We start from the raw sequence: 22,499 nt of genomic DNA on the forward strand, positions 1-22,499 counted from the left end.
CAATGTTTGTAATGCAAAATTAAATTTTCCTCTGTGCCATTTATTAGAAAGCAGAAACATAAATTGCATTTCTATTTCTTCTCAACCTATTTCGTCTTAGTGTGGTAGTTAATATACTATAAATGGTTTTGATACCTTTGAATAAACCACGTTTCCAAGGACACACATGTATAACATATGGAATTGCATTTTCAGGGTCTATGGTGATCTTTGGTTTTCCCCAAACCATTGGAAGGTCTGAATTTACCTAGAAAAGAGAATTCAAGATAAAAAATTCATATAACATCAACATTTATATGAAAATACCGTACAATCTAAAGCATACTAAAGAATGAAGTTCAATTCGAATACTTCCATTAAAATTATGCCCTTTTAGATGAAAAGCAAGTCAGGAAAATGCTACATTCATTCTGAAAAAAAATCTGATTAGAGACCTATTAAAAAATGGAACAAAGAAAATATTCCTACAAAAAGATGAACGTGTTTACTTACCATTGCTACTTGTAGCAAAATCATTCATGTGTAGAAAATCTGCAAATATTTTATGGACCAGATACAGTCCTTTTTATAACAATTTTACTTACAAAATAGATAAAGCATTTCAATGAATTTTTCTTTGTTAATATTAATAAAACATATAATAAGACATATATGCAGCATTTAACCCGGGTTAAATTCAAATTTCTGCTTATTGTGTGGTTTACATTCTGCACTCTTTGCCCAGGCAAACACTAAACTACTTTGTGTCTCTATAGATTTGGCTATTCTTGACATATCACAGAAACAAAATTACACAATGTGTGGTGTTTTGTGACTAGCTTCTTTAATTTAGCATATTTTCAAGGTTCATCCATGTTGCAGTATGTATCAGTATACTGTTTCTTCTAATTGTTGAATTGATTTCAATTGTATGATATATCATTATTCATAAATTCACATTAAAATATTTAAAGGTGCTTCTAAATTTCCTGAAAAAGTCTTTCATTATTATGTAGAATTTATTCAAGCAAAAACACATGACTCAAATGAGAAGATGTTAATGCATTTTATGGTTATATGCTAATACTTTGATATAGATATTTATAAATGAAATTAAATTTAATACCTGTTGGGCTAATAAACAGAATCATAAACATATTCTTATATGTTATTGCTTCATGTAATCAAATAAAATTAAATATTTTAAATATTTCTGTAATACAACATACTTCTTAAAACACTTCCATACTAAAATAAAAATAAACTTACCTTGTATGTGAAGATATCCCTTGAGTAACTGGGTATCGTTATGGATTTATTGGTTACCTTCCCCACTTGACAGTTCATAGTGATGTGTTCCAAGGCCAGAGGTTTTGTTCCAATCCCTCGTATTTCAAAGATATGCTCCATACCATCTACTTCATTTTTTAGAATAAGTTTTCCCTGTGACAAAGAAGCCAAATTTCAGCTCTATTGAGATCATAATTGGATGCCAAAGAACCTCCATTATCCTATTAATTTTGAGTCTGGTTAGTGAAATGAACTAGGAAGGACATGTCAGCCATTGCCTTTTCTGGGTCATGTAAAATTATTCTTCTGAATTAATAAAGATAAACTTCTGGTAAAGAGCTCTTTATTTTCTTTTTAATTTCTCTAAATTGCAGAGTTTATACAGACATTTTTATACACACCAATTATACACATGTTTATACCCTTGGCAAAAATCCTTCTTCTAAGAAAATATTGTTTGCTCTACCAGGTTCCTTAGTGAATAGAAAAAAAAGGAGCAATGGTTCTACTTTGTTCTGTGTACTATATAAAAACAAGTTGGATATAAGTATTGGCAGCCAGTGGCATTGTGACTTTCAGATATTTTATCCCCCAAGTTAGAACTTTTATTAAAGTTTCAAGCAAAGATTTAACACTAATTATCAAATTCATGGAAAATAGAACTTTTCTGCAACAATAGTTTTATCTTCAACTAAACATAGGTTACTATCATACATTGGTTTATTAACATACTACAATGGAAAAATAATCAATGAATTCATACCATGATATCACACTCCAAAATAGGCTTGAATGTCAGAGGATATAGCACAGTTTCACCTGATTCAACATATAAAATAGAAGGTCCATAAAACCATTGTCCTTGTATAGTAACTTGAAATTTCCATTCAGTCTCTGTTGTATTATTCTAAAGAATGTTAAAAAGAAGCAGAAAACAGAAAACGTTAAATTACATATTATTTCTTGTTACTTTTAGTAAAATTGCATATTGTACTTTTACAGGTATTTCTTAAGAATCTCTATTTGAAAGTCAAATTTGTTAAGAAAGAGTATCAAAAACTTGATCATAAGGCAAAGGATGACTTCACATCCATTTCCAGTGTCATGCAGGAAAATTGCTCGATAGACCTACCCATGGATCATTTAATATGTAGAGGAATGCCACTTGGTTTGATTTACAAATTACTGTATTTGAAATGACAAATGATAAAATTATCTTGGAGTACACATTTTACTCCTAATCAGAAATAACAAAAATGTGTTCTAAGGGAGTAGACTGCACAGATAGTAAAGATCCTATATCTTATGAAAACAATTTTTTTGTGACTTGGGCTGACTTTGTTAAATCTTTAATAATTAAACAAACCAACCACAGCAGTTTTTCACTCTAAAATATCCAAAGTTTCTTGCAATTATATTATATTCTCTTATTCTGTATTGTCACTTTGACTAGCATTTTGGTAAAGCACTTTGTAAGTGCTTAAGATCCCAACTTAAATAAATATTAAGGTAAAAACAGTATTTGGATCCCACAGTCCATAACTCTGCTTGGTGGAGCCAGAAAGGTATGGACTTTGAGTAGGAATTTGATGATAGGTTATAGAAGTTGAGTTAATTTTTTAAGGAAAGAGATTGAGCAGAAGTGATTTACCGTGAGAATAAAATGACAACATTTCTATTCAGGAAGAAAACGCTGACATCGATATGGAGAAACAATTGGCAGCAAATAATGCAATTAGATATCTGTAATAATTCAAGATGAGAACTTTGGAGAACTTTGAGACAGTAGCAGTGGACATGAAGAAAATACATGAAAAATTAAAACTTTGCACTTACGATTGGAATATTTTGAGTAAGAGTTCCAAATGCTGGTGTTTTGAACTCAAATTTGGCCTCAGGATGGTCTTCATTCACAATGCCTTCAACGCAATAGACACGGACATCATACTTTGATGTCAACAAAATTTTGCAAGGGTAGCGACCAGGACTGAGAGGAACAAATCGTAAAGGAAATGGAACAGCTCCAAATAAAGCTATAAAAATTTTTAAGAAAAGAAAAAGCTTAATCAATTTTAATGGCATAAAATCTAAAATTCATTTTTGTAAAGCAATATTTCATGCTATTATACTAGATAGATTAGGTTATACTGAGGTAGCACCATTTCCAAGTCTCCATTGCTTAGTGTGCAAATTTATTTCTCAATCACAGTATATCTGCATAGGTCAGAAGAAGGACCACTCTTAAAGTCACTCAGGGACCCAGACTGTAAAACATGCCACTGTCTTGCACCTGCACCATTAGGAACACCTCTCTTCCTTGGTTGAGGAGGCAGAGGAAAAGGAATGGCTAGAAAATTCCTCAGGGGCTTTTCAATGCTCAAAGTGACACACATTACATTTCACTGGCCAGAACCAGCCACATGGCTCTATGTAACTGAAAGAGGACTGAGAGATGAAGTTATATATAGAATATTCAGTAAGCATTACTGACTACCATATTTCTATGATTAAGGGCTGGGATGTCTCCATAGCTATCAAAATAATTTGCAAAGTAGTCACCAGATGGAAATAATTTTGTTTGTGGTTGGCAACCTAGGGAAGGTGAAAATATATCTTTATAACTATATTATAGTTATTTATTACATGTTAAAATGCACTGCCAATGGATCATATTTGAAATCCATATTGTATCTAGCCAAAGCCCTATTCTCAGCTGCTCTAAGGATGGAACAAGCAGTTATTTCAAAGGCTGTCAGAAGTTATTTTTATTCCACCCCATTCAAGTACAAATCCAATTTTAGAAAAAAAAATTCTTATCAAAAGGACTCCAGGCATATTTTCTTATTTCTTATTCATTGGTTACTTTCATTCTCAGAGAGATATTTGGGCTGTGACAGTCTCATTAGAACAAATCAGGAGAGAGAACTAGTTGATCAGAATTTGTTGCTTTATTAACAGAAATTCAGAAACAGAAATCTTCAAGTCTCATTTTCTTATGATATGAATCAATGGAAATGGAAATGCTTAGAATTGGTCATTTAAATAAATAAAATTAAAATGTTTAGAAAAGGAAATTTAAACAACTCAAGGGTAATTATTAGTTTTATCAAAGATAAATAATTACTGATCATTTAATAGCAAGCAATGACTGATAAGTACAAGTTCAAATATATCTTGTGTCAAACACTTTTTTTTTTGCATGGGTAGGCTGCAGGAAATAAACGCTTTATTTTATACATCATTTCCTTTTCCCTAAAAATGTGCATTTCTTAATGATTACTGAGTCTTAAAGTTAAAACCGAGGACATGTTTAAACATACATTTTTCAACTCAATATATGTTCCTGAGCAAAGACCCTAAAGAGTATGTGTGCCAGACTCTCTCTCTTACAACCCAAAAAGAAATCCATCACAACAGTGGAATTCCTGGAAAACATGATTGCTTTTAAAGATATTTTGATAATACAAGATTTGTTTCTTTATCTTAAGCATCCTAAATAATTTAATTAATTCAAGCAATAAACATAAGAGTGGTATTGCTATTTATAAATCAGAAACCACTTCTGGGTTAAGGTGTTTATCTGCTAATATCTGGTTTCCCTTAGATGCAAAATAGGAGAGGAAGAAACTATTTTGATCCTTAGAAATGTGGAACTTTTCTGTCCTTCTATACCATCATTCTCTTTTCTCAAAAGCTGTTCCAATTCTGCACTGAAGAAGATGGCATTCATACCTTGACACATTATCCTGGCACTGAATCTTTCCTGAAAGCCAATGACTTTAATGGACAACTGTGACTTTCTCTTTGAGAGTCTTCTCTGGCCACAGAGTACTTGCATGGATCAAGTCAGAAGTAGCAAACAGTTAATATCCACAGGAGCAGTCCTCAACCAACCATACATGGAAATTAGTGGAAAAATAATCCAACTTCCTTGCCTTTTGGTTGGACTAATTCTGAGGGGAATCTTCCACCCACTCCTAGAGATCCCCAGGGGGACTGAGCTCCAATTGCCCAAAGGGGTAACTACTCATTTATGTCCTCTTAACTGGCTTTCTTTACTGTCTCCTTCTCCCCTCCTATGCTTCCTGAGGTCACCTCTCAAACTGTTTGCTCTCAAGACCCAGTCTAATGTCTGTTTTTGGTGACACACAACCTAAAATATATCCTCAGACCATGAAAGAATTTCCTATCCTGGACCTCATGTTTTCTGAAGCCTAACTATGATCCCCTCTCTATTTGCTCCCTCATATGTAGAAGGAGTATATAGGCCCAATGAGAAGGCACACTTGTAGACCAACTCCATATTCCAGATTCATGGGATCTCATAATTCCCAATCCAAAGCACCTTAAGCTTGGTTCCAGTGCTTACACAAGACTTGTCCCTGGTTCACTCTTCCTTCTGGTAGACTCCTATAACTGAGAGTAACTCAGAGGTGACTATTAAGGACAAGGCATGGACCAAGATTTAGTATGTACGTGCTTGAACATGAGGTCCTTTACAATGCATGTTAGACTTGAAGAAGCCAAGAGAAGAGAGTGGGTAACTGGCTATGGTCTGTTATCCTGTGCTATTATATTCTAATGTAAAATTCTGAGGAGTCCAAGAATGCTTAATTCAAACTTGGCCTTCCAGGTTGGGAAAGAGTTGTGCTTGCTAAGGTGGAATAATAGAATACACTTTATTTAAAAATTTGCTAGTTATGTATTGCCATGCGGGAGACCCAGGTTCGATTTCTGGCCCATACACTTGCCAAAAACAAGCAAAAAACAAGCAAACAAACAAAAATTCAACAAATTGTGCTGCAATAGTGGGATATTCACACGGAAAAAGAATGAAATGTGACTCCCAACATATAGCATACTAAAATAGATTTGCTGGTTACAACTTTCAAATTTTAAACATATCATATGTGGGCTTTCATTTGTACTTTTGATGTGGGCATCACATATTTTAGGGGGAATCTGGACCTGTCCCTTCCTTCACTACCCTATTCAGATTTATCCAACCTGGGACCTTTTTGTTACAGTCCATCCCAGCAACTTCTACACTTGCCAGAGTTCTGTAATTAAAGATACCCAAAGATATTCAATTTTATCAATTATAGTCACTGAATAAAATGAAGTTGCATAAAGAAAGAATCTCATTCAAGGAAAAATATTGCATTTTACATTAGATTGGCCACTAGAAGAAATCAGCATGTTCTACAACTTTTCAAATTATCCATACAATTTTGAGTACTGTTATTGTCATGGTTGGGACAATAAGCTAATATTGCTTACTGTTTTGGACAGCTATCACAGCATAACAGACTACTCCAAGACTTAGTGATTAAAAAAATAAAATTTATCTGAGGGGGAAATCAAGAAAAGAATTCCATTTACAGTTGCAACCAAAAAAATAAAATATTTAGGAATAAATTTAATTAAAGAGACAAAAGACCTATACAAAGAAAACTACAAGAAATTGTTAAAAAAAATAACAGAAGACCTAAATAAATGGAAGGGCATACTGTGTTCATGGATTGGAAGACTAAGTATAGTTAAGATGTCAATTCTACCTAAATTGATTTACAGATTCAATGCAACACCAATTAAAATCCCAAAAACGTACTTTTCAGAAATAGAAAAACCAATAACCAAAATTTATCTGGAAGAGTAGGGTGCCCCAAATAGCTAAAAATGTCTTGAGAAAAAAAAATGAATTCAGAGGTCTCACACTACCTGACTTTATGGCATATTATGAAGCTACAGTGGTCAAAACAGCATGGTACTGGCATAAAGATAGATATACTGACCAATGGAATAGAAAACAGTGTTCAGATATAGACCTTCTCATCTATGGACAATTGATCTTTGATAAGGCAGTCAAGCCAACTCACCTGGGACAGAACAGGCTCTTCAATAAATGGTGCCTAGAGAACTGAATATCCATAGGCAAAAGAATGAAAGAGGACCCATATTTCATATCCTATACAAAAATTAACTCAAAATGGATCAAAGACCTAAACATTAGATCTAAGGTCATAAAGCTGTTAGAAGAAAATGTAGGGAAATATCTTATAACTCTTACACTAGGAGGCGGTTTCCTAGACCTTACGCCCAAAGCAAGAGCATTGAAGAAAGAAAGAAAGAAATCGGAATTCCTCAAAATTAAACACTTTTGTGCATCAAAGAACTTCATCAAGAAAGTAAAAAAGCCTACACAATGAGAGACAATATTTGGAAACGATATATCAGGTAAAGGTCTAGTATCCAGAATTCATAAAGAGATTGTTCAACTCAACAACGAAAAAACAACCAACCCAATTACAAAATGGGCAAAAGACTTGAACAGACACTTCTCAGAAGAGGAAATACAAATGGCCAGAAGGCATATGAAGAGATGCTCAACTTCCCTGGCTATTAGAGAAATGCAAATCAAAACCACAATGAAATATCATCTCACACCCACCAGAATGGCCATTATCAATAAAACAGAAAATGACAAGTGCTGGAGAGGATGTGGAGAAAGAGGCACACTTATCCACTGTTGGTGGGAATGTCAAATGGTACAAACCACTGATGAAAGGCAGTTTCCTCAAAAAGCTAAAGATAGAATTGCCACATGACCCAGCAATACCATTGCTAGGTATCTACGCAGAGGACACTAGGGCAAGGACACAAATGGACATTTGCACACCATATAGCAGCATTATTTACAATTGTGAAGAGATGGAAACAGCCAAAATGTCCATCAACAGATGAGTGGCTAAACAAACTGTGGTATATACATATGATGGACTATTATGCAGCTTTAAGACAGAATAAAGTTATGAAGTATATAACAACATAGATGGACCTTGAGGACATTATGCTGAGTGAAATTAGCCAGAAACAAAAGGACAACTACTGTATGGTCTCATTGATATGAACTGACATTAGTGAAAAAACTTGGAGGATTTCATTGGTAACCGAGACCATCAGGAGATAAAAATAGGGTAAGATATTGTGTAACTGGAGCTGAAGGTATACAGATTGTGCAACAAGACTGAATATAAAAATTCAGAAATGGATAGCACAATGCTACCTAACTGTAATACAATTATGTTAAAACATTAAATGAAGCTGAATGTGAGAATGACAGAGGGAGGAGCACTGGAGGCCAAACGAAACCAGAAAGAAAAAGGATAAAGACTGAGATGATATAATCTAGGAACGGTTAGAGTGTATAATGATAGTGACTAAATGTACAAATTAAAAAAATGTTTTTGCATGAGGAAGAAAAAAGGAATGTCATTACTGCAGGGTGCTGAAAATAGCTGGTAATTAATATTTTAAAATTTTAACTTATGTTTGAGACTAAAGCAAAAAATGTTTATTTGGTACAAAATTTATATTTTGACTAGTGCATTTCCTAATATAACTTATGTAGACAGCTTAATTGAACACTATAAATACATGGAACCTTGAGTAGGACATGAGATTTTGTTGCTTTGTCCAGAGTGATGTCCCGATAAATCCCAGAGTGATTTGAACAGTGAATAAAAAAGTATTTGCAAAGTCCCCTTTGGGGAATGGTGAGAAAGGGGGAAAATTCAACTTCCCCAAGTTGAATTCTTGATATTCTCACAAGCAGTACAGACCACCAAAGCTATAGGCTGAGCCCCCAATCTTGGGGATTGTTCATATGAAACTTAACCCCATAAAGGATAGGTCAAGCCTACTTAAAATTAGGCCTAAGACTCACCCCCAAGAGAATCTCTTTTGTTGCTCAGATGTGGCCTCTTTCTCTCCAGCCAACACAACAAGAAAACTCACTGCCCTCCTCCTGTCTACGTGGGACATGACTCCCAGGGGTGTGGACCTCCCTGGCAACGTGGGACTGAAATCCTAGAATGAGCTGAGACTCAGTATCAAGAAATTGAGAAAAACCCTAGAATGAGCTGAGACTCAGCATCAAGGGATTGATTAAACCTTCTAGACCAAAAGGGGGAAGAGTGAAATGAGACAAAATAAAGTGTCAATGGCTGAGAGATTCCAAAAGAGTAGAGAGGTTACCCTGGAGGCTATTCTTATGCATTAAATAAATATCACCTTGTTAGTCAGATGTAATGGAGAGGCTGAAGGGAACTGCCTGAAAATGTAGAGCTGTGTTCCAGTAGCCATGTTTCCTGAAGATTGTGTAATGACATAGCTTTCAGAATGTGATTGTGTGATTGTGAAAACCTTCTGTCTGATGCTCCTTTTATCTACCTTATCAACAGATGAGCAAAACATATGGAATAGAAATAAATAATAGGGGGAACAAATGTTAAAATAAATTTAGATTGAAATACCAGTGATCAATGATAGGAAGGGGTAAAGGGTATGGTATGTATGAATTTTTTTCTGTTTTCTTATTTCTTTTTCTGAACAGATGCAAATGTTCCAAGAAATGATCACAATGATGAATATGCAACTATGTGATGATATTGTGAATTACTGATTATATATGTCGAACAGAATGATCAAAAGTTAAGGATGTTTGCGTTTGTCTGGTGTTTTTTGGTATTTAAAAAATTTTAATTGAGAAAAATAAAATAAAATTTATTTGACTATGACCCTGTGGCCTGGGCTTCTTTTATTCTTATGACTACATGACCATCTACCTCGCAAGTTACTCTGGTAAAATAAGTGATAGATTCATTATGTGCTAAAAATGTTGATTTCTGAGTTTCCTCATTTAGTAATACAAATATGAAACGTGGTCAGAGATTTCACATAAAATTTATTTTTCTAATGAATGACCCATTGGCTAAAGCAAGTTACATGGGCAATCCCAGAATCAAGGAGGGAAGAGAGACTACACAAAGAAGTATATAAAGACATATGTGATTTACTTGGGGCTTTAGTGTAACAATCTACCATGACTTAACTGAAAAAGGAAACACACATGTAAAAACTGTTTGGCGAGGTGAAAGATGCAATGAATTGAGAGTAAAAACTTTATTTTCTAGTTTTGATTCCTCTCCCACATTGTGTTACCTTGTGCAAATAACTTAAGGTTATTTTAAAACTCAAGTGCTTAATCTGTTAAATTAAGGAGTGTGATTTGATCCATAACTTTTAAACATTTTCTGGCTTGGAGAGCTGTTTCTGAACAATATTTAAGGCAGAATTTCAATATATAAAACAAATTTACCTGGAATTTATCTGGTTGAAGTGGGATGAGGAGATAGATCAGCTTCCATCTAATTCCATACCCCTCAAAGACAAACCCAAAGAACTTATGATGAATTCTAGAATTCTAAGAAATATAATTTAATTAACTGATATTTTAGTTTTTTTCTGCATTAATACTCCATGATTGCATGAAAACAAATAAAAAATGTAGAAGAGAACAAGTGGTATAATAAATTGGTCATTAACTTCTACAGTTCAAATTTTAGATATATTATTGGAAAATATAGTAGTCACAGCTCTTCACTCAGAAAATGAGGTATAAAGAGAATAAATATATTTATTAATAACATATCCATTTACACAAATTAATATATAATAAACAAATAAATATTTTTCTTATATATAAATATATGACAAATTTTATTTTCAGAGGTATATTTGGCCCATTTGATAATCACACTTCCATCTACTACTTATATAAAATGATGAGGGGATAAAAGAGGGAAAAAAGCGAAGATATTTGCTTATATATCTCTATTTATCTATCTATATATCTATTGACAAACATATTCCTAACAAAATAAGGAAGAATCATTCCTAACAAGTAGTAAGCAGGTACTGACAGAATTGAAGGGAGAAATAAAGAACTATACAATAATATTTGGAAATTTCATGATACCACTTTCAACACTGAATAGGACATCTAGAGAGAAGATCAAAAAAGAAATAGAGGAAATGAACAGCACTATAAACCCACTAGGTCTAACAAACACATATAGAACATTTCACCCAACAGCAGCAGATATGCATTCTTTTCATGTAAACATGGATCATTCTTTTGAATAGACTATATTAGGATCCAAGGTAAGTCTCAATAAATTAAAAAATTTTTGAAATCATACAAAGTAACTCCCCCAACCACAATGAAATGAAGTCAGAAATCAATAACAGAAGAAAAACGGGAAAATTTATACATGTATGGAAATTAAACAGTACACTTTTAAATGATCAAATGTATTACAGGATTAATCATACGGGGAATAAGAAAGCATTTATCAATGAATGAAAACAAAACTTACGAGATGCAGGAAAGGGAGTGCTCAGAGAGAAATTTATAACTATGAACAATGATAATAAAAAAGAAGAAAGATCTCAAATCAATAACCTAACTTCATATCTTGAGGAAATAGAAAAAGAAGAACAAAATAAACCCACAATTAGCAGAAGGGAAATAATATAATTAAAGCAAAGATACATGAATAAAGACTAGAAAAGCAATTGAGAGAATAACAAATTAAAATTTGGTTCTTTCAAAAAATTAATAAAAAGGACAAACCTTTGGCTAATAAATGAAGAAAACAGAAAAAAAGTGTGAAAGAATAAATTCAGAATTGAAAATGATGACACTGCCACTGAACTTACAGAAATAAAAAGGATTTAAAAGAATATTATGAACAATTGTACACCAAAATATTAGACAATCTAGATGAAATAGAAAAATTCCTAGAAACACACAGATTAAACCGACTCAAGAATAACTAGAAAACTTTAACAGACCTATAACAAGTACAGGCATATCTCATTTTTTTGTGCTTTGCTTTACTGTGCTGCACGGATACTGCACTTTTTGCAAATTGAAGGCTGTGGCAACCCTGGGTCAAGCAAGTCTATTTTTCAACAGCACGTGCTTACTTTGTGTCTGTGTACATACATTTTAATTAAAGTACATGCATTGTCTTTTTAGACATAATATTGCTATATGCTCACTAGACTGCAGTACAGTGTAAACACAACTTTTACATGCACTGGCAAAGTAAAAGGGTTCTGTGACTCACTTTATTGTAATATTCACTGTATTATGGTAGTTTGAAACTGAACCCACAACATCTGTAGGTATAGGTAACTGAACTATCAGGATATGCCCACACAGAGGTTGAGCCAATAATCACAACCTTCTACCAAAGAAAAGTCCAGGACATGATAGGTTCACTGGTGAATTCTACCAAACATTTAAAAAAGAATTAGCACTAATCTTTGCCAAACTCTTTCAAAGCACACCTTGTGAGTAGAAGCACTCTATTATTCGTATTTTAAAATCATGCAGTTCTAGACATAGATTTTATGGTACTAGATGGTACTAGACAGAGCAGTTTATATGTTATGATTACCTGGTTTATTTGAAGGTGGAATTATTTTAGATTGAGGTGATTTAGTTTGACTTTCTGGAATTTGAGGGACGTAGATTTTCTCCGGGATAGCAAAATGTTCTGGAAGACTCACTTCTGTCGTGTATGAAATGAACTTAGGCTTCTTCAACTTTGAAATATTAAAGAGTATATAAGTCTGAAAATAAACAAAGAGTTAAATTTGAATTTTGATTTCTGAAACACAGAAGACAGCATTAGGTGTTTAGATTTCAAATTTGGGAGAAAAATTCACCAAGGGATTGAATTTGTTCATTTCTTTAGCCATAATATTATTTAATTGTTGAAAGATACACTAACAGGTTTTACAGAACTGGTGGATTCATTCTTTTTTTAAGAGATGTTCAATGGTGCCTGGTTGAATGCTTTCAGTGTTGACGAATTCACTTTTGTGAGGAAATCATTCCACTGGTGAATAGCTCTGAGAAAACACTTCCTTCCATGAGTAGAAATCTGTCCTCATTAATCCATCATTTCTAGTTCTTATTAGCAGTACAGAGTGAGTTCTCCTTCATTTGCTAATGACAAGTTTTTGAATACATAAAAAGACAATTAGACCCCACTCCTTTACAGGCCTTCCCAAACCACTCATACCCAGGTTTGAATTTTTAGTTCTTTCAATCATTACTTATACAGTATGGGTTACAGCAACTCACCCCCATGAATATGCTTCTTTAGACACAATCTAGTTCAATACGGTCCTTCATAAATGTGTCACTGCAGATAAATCTAGCAGCCCTCTAGGTGTGAGTCAAGCTTAATAAAGAGCACAAATGTGGGTGAGCCTTTCCTTTGTTAGATTCTGGTCTACTGCTAACCACATAGTACACCTCAGTGGCTTAGACCAAAAACACTCTTGGAGCCAGACTGCAGGCATTTGTGCCCTAACTCTACTTGTAAGCTTGGCTACGTTACTTAAATCGAGCCTCAAAGTCTTGTAAAGTATTTATAAAATAAGGGTAATAATAGAACATGATGCCTATACCGGCTGTGATTATTTAAAGCGCAAACAAATGTGAAAGACTTGAAGCATATTTCAAGTAAATGATGGTCTTCATCATCATTATCATCATCATCATCATTATGTGGCAAATATGAATGTTAATGTCTTTAGCAATTATTTCATAATGTCAGTTCAATGGGTTTATCATCTACTAAAATCCCCAGGACATTTGTTCACTAAGCTACAATTTCCACCAACTCTTAATTTGCAAATTAGAATCATATGAATGCACAAATTTAAATGAACCCATTTACATGAATAATTGTGTTTTTTTTTACTCATTTTGAACCCATTAGCTGTTCACATCAGCAACTAGCGCTTTTACCTAAACATATCATCTGCCTTCTATATTATCAACTCGTTCAAAATAATATGCATCAATGGGTACTTGATGATTTGGAATGCACTTGCACTTTACAAACATTAAAACCTTTCCTTCAGCCTTCAGAATCCTCACCATGAGACTCATTTAGGTTCCTTTTTAAAAAACATCTTATTAAGTTTCAGGATTTGCTCATCATTTTGTCCACCACATATAGCATAGCTTTTAAAACATAAACCTGAGAAAGTTGACAGACAATATAAGAGCTAACAGCTGCAAGACTTGGGTCTTTCCAGCACCAATGAGTGTATATTTAGAGATGGTTTCATAATGGCCAGCAAAGTACAAACTAAACGAATCAGTTCTAAGTAGCGAATGACCAAAAGTTCATGGTCCTGACAAAAGCTGTTACAGGTACACTTAATACAATATGAAGTAGATACACTGTATTGCTCTAACCCACAAAATATTTCAAAAATTACAGTTGCAAATAGTTGTGTATAAAAATCAGACAAACTTATGTCTGCCTTATCTGGTAGAAAAGCAATTACAATGGCTTGAATTAGACATAATTGTAATTGATTCATTTCAGGGGTAATTTTATATTTTATTTATTATCCAGTATTTTATGCTGTAACAGAGCATTCATGATTTTCATGGATTGCATTATACAATTTCATAATATAGACTAAGAAGTAAACAGTATATGACTATGCAGTATAAGGAAAACAGCACTGGATGGGGAGACAAAAACCTGTGTTCATTTCTATTTTGCCACAAACCAGTGGAGTGACCTAGGGTTACTGTGTTAATCTTTCTTGATTTTGGTTCACAGACCTGTAAAAGGAAGAGGTTGAACTCAATGTCTCTGATTTGGTTTCCAGCTTTAAAATACAATAATGTCTCTATCTTGATTTGGGTTGTAATCTCTGCCCCATCAGTGAGGGCAACTTGGGTCATTTTATGCCTTTGTGCAGTCTATTTTCTGTAACACAAGTGCAATCCTATCTTCTCTACATCTTTCCATGGTGTCATAAAAATGAATTAAAGGGCACTTAGCATCTGAAGAAAACAAGTATAAAATACTATGGAAGGAGAGAATTTTTAAATTAATCATTATTACTGTTGTAATATTTTACAACAAAGTATTAGCACCATTGCATTTCTAGCACACATGAGTACTTGAATTTAAAAGAATCCTTTACTAGATGTGTGCTCTACTTCAGTATAGCAGGTTTTATTAAATGGACACATTCAACCCTTCCCTAATTGTTTCTTGCATTGATAGAGTTTATGCCCAAAGCAATCAGGCATGATATTCACAGAATCAAAAGAAAATAATAATCATCAGGTGGAAAAAACCTTCAATTTTTATGTAGAGAAGCTACTTAAAATATTTTTTTTAAGAAAGCCAAGGTTTAATCATGAATTATTGTTATTTTATTATTATTTCAACCAACAAAATTAGAGAAATAGAGATGTATAGCAGCGCATACTACAAAGGTGGGAGGGAAATAAGGATAAGTAAACAAGATGACCTTTTATTGCAGAAAAATCAGTCTGTGAAGCAGTCAGGATAGACACCACCCTACACAATGAAGATTTCAGGTTAAAAGTGCCATGAGTTTATTCAGGCATATGTTCAATTCAATTAATTAATGAACAGAGCACATGTTATACAGATTTTGTGGGACAGGCAAAAAATCACATCAGAAAAGTTCTTCAGATTTCTAGGAATCTTGTGGTAAAGATGATCATCTCTGCATGCACCCCAGAATCACCTGGTCAAACTTTTAAAGGCCCCTGCACAAACCAACCCCCTTCAAGAGATTCTAACTTAATTGTTCCAGAACGTGGCCTGGCACTGGTATTTTTTTTTTACGTTCTCCAGAAGATTTTAATGTGCAGCCAGAATTGAGAACTACAGTGAGTTGAAATGTAAAATTATATAATAAAACCCTTTGTAAAATGTAAAATGACATAATAGAACCTGTTGTTTTAAATTTTTATTTAATGAGGTTTAAAAAAGATATTGCTGTCTTTCCACAGAAATAATAACAGCATTTAGGACAAACCTGTGATTTTAGGTAAAAATGTTACAGATTAGGTAGTGAGAGCGCTGTGCATTTTTTTTTTTTTTTAACATGGGCAGGCGCTGGAAAATGAACCCAGGTCTTCAGTATGGCAGGCTAGAACTCTGCCTGCTGAGCCACTGTGGCCAGCCCATGGCTGTACATTTTTAAGGGAGTAACTTAAGTGCATACTCTGGCTTACACACCCACCTCGATCCTGGTCAGCCCCAGGATGGCAATGGCCACGCGGACACTGCTGCTCTCCAGAGTGCCTGTGATCAACCGTCGCTGGTACTCGATGTCGGACATCTGCCGCTGTGCCGCCAAAGCCAGAGCCTTTTCCTTGGCTATATTCGTCACTGGCAATTTAAGCTCTATCTCCAGGATTTGACGGAGCTTGCATTTAAAATACAGAACCGGATTTTCCTCAGTAAGCACTAGGGGAAGCAACAATATTGGCGACTGCCATGAAATTTATGTCCTTGACTTATTACCCAGGATGGATTTTGGGGGCTTGAAATATATTACTACAGTTATGGCCTTCACTAAATAGGGTAAACCTAAAAGGATGACGCATCACTGGCAATCCTAATTCAGTGAGTCAAGAGTAAATCCCTAGGAATGTGAGTAATGATGTTTTACTGATATTGTCTAAGAAGAGTTCTAGTCAAATGGTTCTTTCAGTAACACATCATCAATATGCTCAAAAAATTCAGCAAAGATTGTGCTTCTTTCAAAGATCAAAGAAAGGTGGAGCAGAAATAAAAGTAAAGGGACACTCTAAGTCAAGGACAAGCAAGAACTGCCATTTTCTTTAATGCTTAATTCTTTAAGGGTCAGTGATCAAGAAATTACACTCTTCTTAGAGTATGGTGTCCTCCAAATTATTTGAGAAATGGAAAGTTTTGCTGAGTAAATACTTTGTATGTCAAATTTACGTATTTTAAGTCTTTAAAAAATGAATCATCACTGACTTTTTGATTGATAAAATGGTGTTCTATTACACAGAAACTAATGCAATAAAGTTAAAAGAGAGCCTTCCAAAATATAATTATATACTGGAAAAGCTTGATATGAGGAAGCTTATGCAACTACATGAGGAATAGTCCCATTCTGCAGCATTAAAAGCAAGGTAAAATATAGTATACTCTACTTTCTTCTGGAGAGCTGCTGTAGTCAGCTGGAGTTGAAGATATCACTGGAACGAAGCTGGATGGCAAGGGGATCATGCTTCTTCCTTCCACAATGTATATTAATTCTCCAATCTAAAGCACAACCATATGATTATATTAAATTTTAAGAGCTCAGAAAAAATCGTAATGGATCTTTATAAAATAAAACTATAGTTCTATAATAGAAGTGAAATTAAATAGTTTCCAGGGATGACTCAGTAGCCTACAAGAATATCCATGCATTGTTCATGGACAAACTCTGAATGAGTAGAGAAAAGTAAGGCATAAATATACCTCTACTGACTTCCGGAGAAGATGGCGGCTTAGTAAGACGTGCGGGTCTTAGTTCCTCCTCCAGAAAAGCAACTAAAGAAACAGAAACAATACGAAACAGCTCCCGGAGCCACAACAGAGACCAAAAGACAGCGTACCCCATTCTGGAACGGCTGAACGGGCAGGGAGAATCCGCTGCGGTGAGATACCCGAGGGGCGCGCGTTTTCACGGCCGGGGCGGCTGGCGACTGGGGTCCCCTCCACACACGTGGCTCCCCGGTCTGACTGGGAACGTTGGATAGCGGGGGCCCTCCCGCCACGCTTGGCGTCTCGGGCCAGCTGGGTAATTTGGACTGGCACTCCCCGAAGACGCAGCGGCCGGCGACCCCCCCCCCCACGCGCGGTTTGCCGGGCCGACTGCGAGATTCGGATTGGCAAGTTAAAGGAGCCACAGCATCTTTTACTGGTGGGCCCCGCAGACAGATGAGCGCCACAAGTGCCACCTACTGGGCAGGAAAAGAAAAACAGCCCAGAGATTTCACAGAAAAACCTTTCAACCAGCCGGGTCCCACACCCAGGGAAATCTGATCAAATGCCCAGACACCAGCAGAAAATAATGGATGATGCTCGGAAAATTAAAGATATGGCCCAGTCAAAGGAACAAACCAATAGTTCAAATGAGATACAGGAGCTGAGACAACTAATGCTGAATATACGAACAGAAATGGAAAAACTCTTCAAAAACCAAATCAATAAATTGAGGGAGGACATGAAGAAGACATGGGCTGAACAAAAAGAAGAAATAGAAAATCTGAAAAAACAAATCACAGAACTTATGGGAGTGAAGGACAAAGAAGAAAAAATGGAAAAAACGATGGATACCTACAATGGTAGATCTAAAGAGACAGAAGCTACAATTAGTGAACTGGAGGATGGAACATCTGAATTCCAAAAAGAAACAGAAACTATAGGGAAAAGAATGGAAAAACTTGAGCAGGGGATCAGAGAACTGAATGACAATATGAAGCGCACAAATATACGTGTTGTGGGTGTTCCAGAAGGAGAAGAGAAGGGAAAAGGAGGAGAAAAACTAATGGAAGAAATTATCACTGAAAATTTCCCAACTTTTATGAAAGACCTAAATTTACATATCCAAGAAGTGCAGCGCACCCCAAAGAGAATAGACCCAAATAGGCGTTCTCCAAGACACTTACTAGTTAGAATGTCAGAGGTCAAAGAGAAAGAGAGGATCTTGAAAGCAGCAAGAGAAAAACAATCTGTCACATATAAGGGAAACCCAATAAGACTATGTGTAGATTTCTCAGCAGAAACCATGGAAGCTAGAAGACAGTGGGATGATATATTTAAATTACTAAAAGAGAAAAACTGCCAACCAAGACTTCTATATCCAGCAAAATTGTCCTTCAAAAATGAGGGAGAAATTAAAACATTCTCAGACAAAAAGTCACTGAGAGAATTTGTGACCAAGAGACCAGCTCTGCAAGAAATACTAAAGGGAGCAGTAGAGTCAGATACGAAAAGACAGAAGAGAGAGGTATGGAGCAAAGTGTAGAAAGAAGGAAAATCAGATATGATATATATAATATAAAAGCCAAAATGGTAGAGGAAAATATTATCCAAACAGTAATAACACTAAAAGTTAATGGACTGAATTTCCCAATCAAAAGACATAGAATGGCAGAATGGATTACGACCCAGCAATACCACTGCTAGGTATCTACTCAAAGGACTTAAGGGCAAAGACACAGACGGACATTTGCACACCAGTGTTTATAGCAGCATTATCTACAATTGCAAAGAGATGGAAACAGCCAAAATGTCCATCAACAGATGAGTGGCTAAACAAACTGTGGCGCATACCTACGATGGAATATTATGCAGCTTTAAGACAGACTAAACTTATGAAGCATGTAATAACATGGATGGACCTAGAGAACATTATGCTGAGTGAGTCTAGCCCAAAACTAAAGGACAAATACTGTAAGGTCCCACTGATGTGAACCGACATTCGAGAATCAGCTTGGAATATATCATTGGTAACAGAGACCAGCAGGAGTTAGAAACAGGGTAAGATAATGGGTAATTGGAGCTGAAGGGATACAGACTGTGCAACAGGACTAGATACAAAAACTCAAAAATGGACCGCACAATAATACCGAAGTGTAATGTAACTATGTTGGAACACTAAATGAAGCTGCACCTGAAATATGGTTTTTTGTTTGTTTGTTTGTTTGTATCTTTTTTGTTTTTTTCTTTTTCCTTTTTATATATATATATATTTTTTATTAGTATTATTATTTTAATTCTCTTCTCTATATTAACATTCTATATCTTTTTCTGCTGTTTTGCTAGTTCTTTTCCTAAATCGATGCAAATGTACTAAGAAATGATGATCATACATCTATGTGATGATACTAAGAATTACTGAGTGCATGTGTAGAATGGAATGATTTCTAGATGTTGTGTTAATTTCTTTTCTTTTTTCTGATTAATTAAAAAAATTGGATAAAAAATAAAAGCACATAGTAGATTCAGGAAAATAAATAAATAAATAAATAATAGAGGAAAAAATGTTAAAATAAATTCAGTTTGAAATACTAGTGATCAATGAAAGGGAGGGATAAGGGATATGGTATGTAAAAATTTTCTTTCTTTTTCTCTTTTTGTTTTATTTTTCTGTTGTCTTTTTATTTCTTTTTCTGAATTGATGCAAATGTTCTCAGAAATGATCATGATGATGAATATGCAACTATGTGATGATATTGTGAATTACTGATTATATATGTAGAACGGAATGAGCATATATTACGGATGTTTGTGTTTCTTTCTTGTAATTTCTTTTTAATTAATAAAAAATTATTTAAAAAAATATATACCTCTACCATAGTATGGGGAAACTGCAGAAAACCAGAATTCAGGGCAGGGGGGTGGGGGGAGGCAAGAATGGGGGTGGATTAAGAAGGTCCTAACATGACACTTGCAACAGTTGCTCTTTGTACATACAAATGCCCTTGGTAGATAGCTAGCCTAATATGAACATTCAAGAAATCAAGAAAAAAGTTTTTGAAAACCTGTTCTCTCATTCTGTAACTTACAATGATAGGGGAATGACATCAGTTTTGAGAAGTGTCTGAGTCACCAAAAGTCTACATTTTCAAATGTGGGGTTTCGTAACGGACACATGAGGGTCTGAGAATCTTTTAGAATGAATAAGAAGGCAGAAGTCAGAGGGCTAGACAGAGAGAATGAAAAAAAAAAATGTAGGGACAATATAAGGGCAGCAAAGTGATATAGAGAAGGATGAATTGTGGATAGGAGACCTGGTTTTAATTATGGCACTGCCATTCTTTTAATTTTAGAGATAGTTATGAAATGTTTATGGATAAAATTATATCATGACTGGGATTTGCTTCAAAATAATCATGAAATTAGTTTGGCTAAGCGTTAATAATTTTTTAAGCTGGATGGTAGGTACATGGGTTTTTTTTTATTATAGTTGTATCTGTACCATTGTTCATATTTTATATTTTGTATAACAAAAGTTTTTAAAAATCCCTATGTCTTAGGGAGGGAATGATAAAAAGGATAATAAGGATGAAAAGATAAGAAATCTTAGGGACCTAACTCTTTGCCTGGTACTTTAACAGACACTAAAGAGATCCACTTAAATGGAATAGATCCATTATTTGAGAACAGTAAACTTTAATGTGTGTACAAATCACTGAGGAGCTTGTGAAAATGCATATATTATTGAAATGAACTGTATTGGGGGTACAATGAGAGACTCAAAGAAAAGCAATGCTGGCAAATTTAGACCTAGGCACATAATGGAGTATCTTGTACCTGAATGTGCTCATTTTCAATATGTTTTTATTAATGAAAAGACTATACAGTTGAAAATGATGCCTGTTTTTCCTGTGTCAGAAAATTACACAAGCAAGCCATAATCTGTAGTCTCATCTAATTATTTCCCTCCAGTTTTCTTGGGATAAAATAAGATCATGTAAAGCACACAAATGTAATAAAGAACTGTTATAGAGAAGCTCCTTAATTGCAAGTCTAGAGGCTGTGACAAGAGAAATGAAATTCTCTGACCCATAGCAGACACTTGTCACTGTGAGCTATTCTAATAGTCACCTGCACAAGTTCCTTCCTATTCTTAATTTCATATATTCCAATCATCATGCTTAATTGGAATTATATTTGGCAGAAATATGCCAAAGAGCTTATCATTTCTACGAAACCCTCATTCTTTGTATCCAGTTAATTGCAATTCCCAAATAGGATAGTTGCATGAAATTTTGCAAGAATACCTGCTGTTTCAATGACCCAGAAAGGAGGGACACAAACACAAACTGGCAGCAAAGTTCTAAGCCCAGCTGTGTCACTAATTAAATGAGTAACCTTGGACATGTCATGGATGCCCTCCAGATACAAACAACCTCAATCTTAAAAAGGGCATTGATCTAGATACAAAACGTCAACGTTCTTACAGATCTAAAATTCTACTTATATTCTGATTTGTGGCATAGATCTTGCCAGGTTTTGTCACTTATTTATTTGAATTGGCTGGGCATAAATACATGAGTTTGATGGCTAGATATGCTCATGACAGCTAAGATGAAATTTTAAAATATTAAATTTCATATACTGGAAAGAGGCCATTAATCATTCTAGATGATTAGCTGATTTTTCCAAAATTATATGATGAAACTCAATAGGATAAAATACTATTTTTCAAAACAATATTTTCCATCAAACGATGAATAATAATTAAGTCAGAGAGATGTGATTCAATGAGGGTGAGAGGAAAAGTATAAAAAATTGTATAATGCCTATACTGAAAAAATCAGCTCTTTCATCACAATTTTAACAAAAATTTAACTGTATGCCTGAGAGATTACCACAGAAATTTTTAAAGGATATATATATATTTGCATTTAATGAATTAAAAGTTGGTTGTATATATATTTGCATTTAATGAATTAAAAGTTGGTTGTTTATATATGGTGTGTTGTATGA

At 34.5% G+C, this 22,499-nt stretch overlaps 1 protein-coding gene across 2 annotated transcripts in view; it reads right to left on the reverse strand.

Moving 5' to 3' along the window:
* CFAP47 (cilia and flagella associated protein 47) overlaps positions 1–22,499 on the reverse strand; it is a 429,253-nt gene that overhangs the window by 127,448 nt on the left and 279,306 nt on the right. For both annotated transcript variants that reach the window (XM_077144877.1, XM_077144876.1), the window contains exons 43-49: positions 17,165–17,276; positions 16,222–16,448; positions 12,579–12,753; positions 3,106–3,302; positions 2,033–2,176; positions 1,249–1,422; positions 136–247 (exon numbers count right to left, since the gene is read on the reverse strand). In XM_077144877.1, coding sequence (XP_077000992.1) covers positions 136–247; positions 1,249–1,422; positions 2,033–2,176; positions 3,106–3,302; positions 12,579–12,753; positions 16,222–16,448; positions 17,165–17,276 — 1,141 coding nt within the window. The remainder of the gene's footprint in view (positions 1–135; positions 248–1,248; positions 1,423–2,032; positions 2,177–3,105; positions 3,303–12,578; positions 12,754–16,221; positions 16,449–17,164; positions 17,277–22,499) is intronic.

The sequence above is a fragment of the Tamandua tetradactyla genome, chromosome X (genome assembly GCF_023851605.1).
Source record: "Tamandua tetradactyla isolate mTamTet1 chromosome X, mTamTet1.pri, whole genome shotgun sequence".
Classification (NCBI taxonomy): domain Eukaryota; kingdom Metazoa; phylum Chordata; class Mammalia; order Pilosa; family Myrmecophagidae; genus Tamandua; species Tamandua tetradactyla.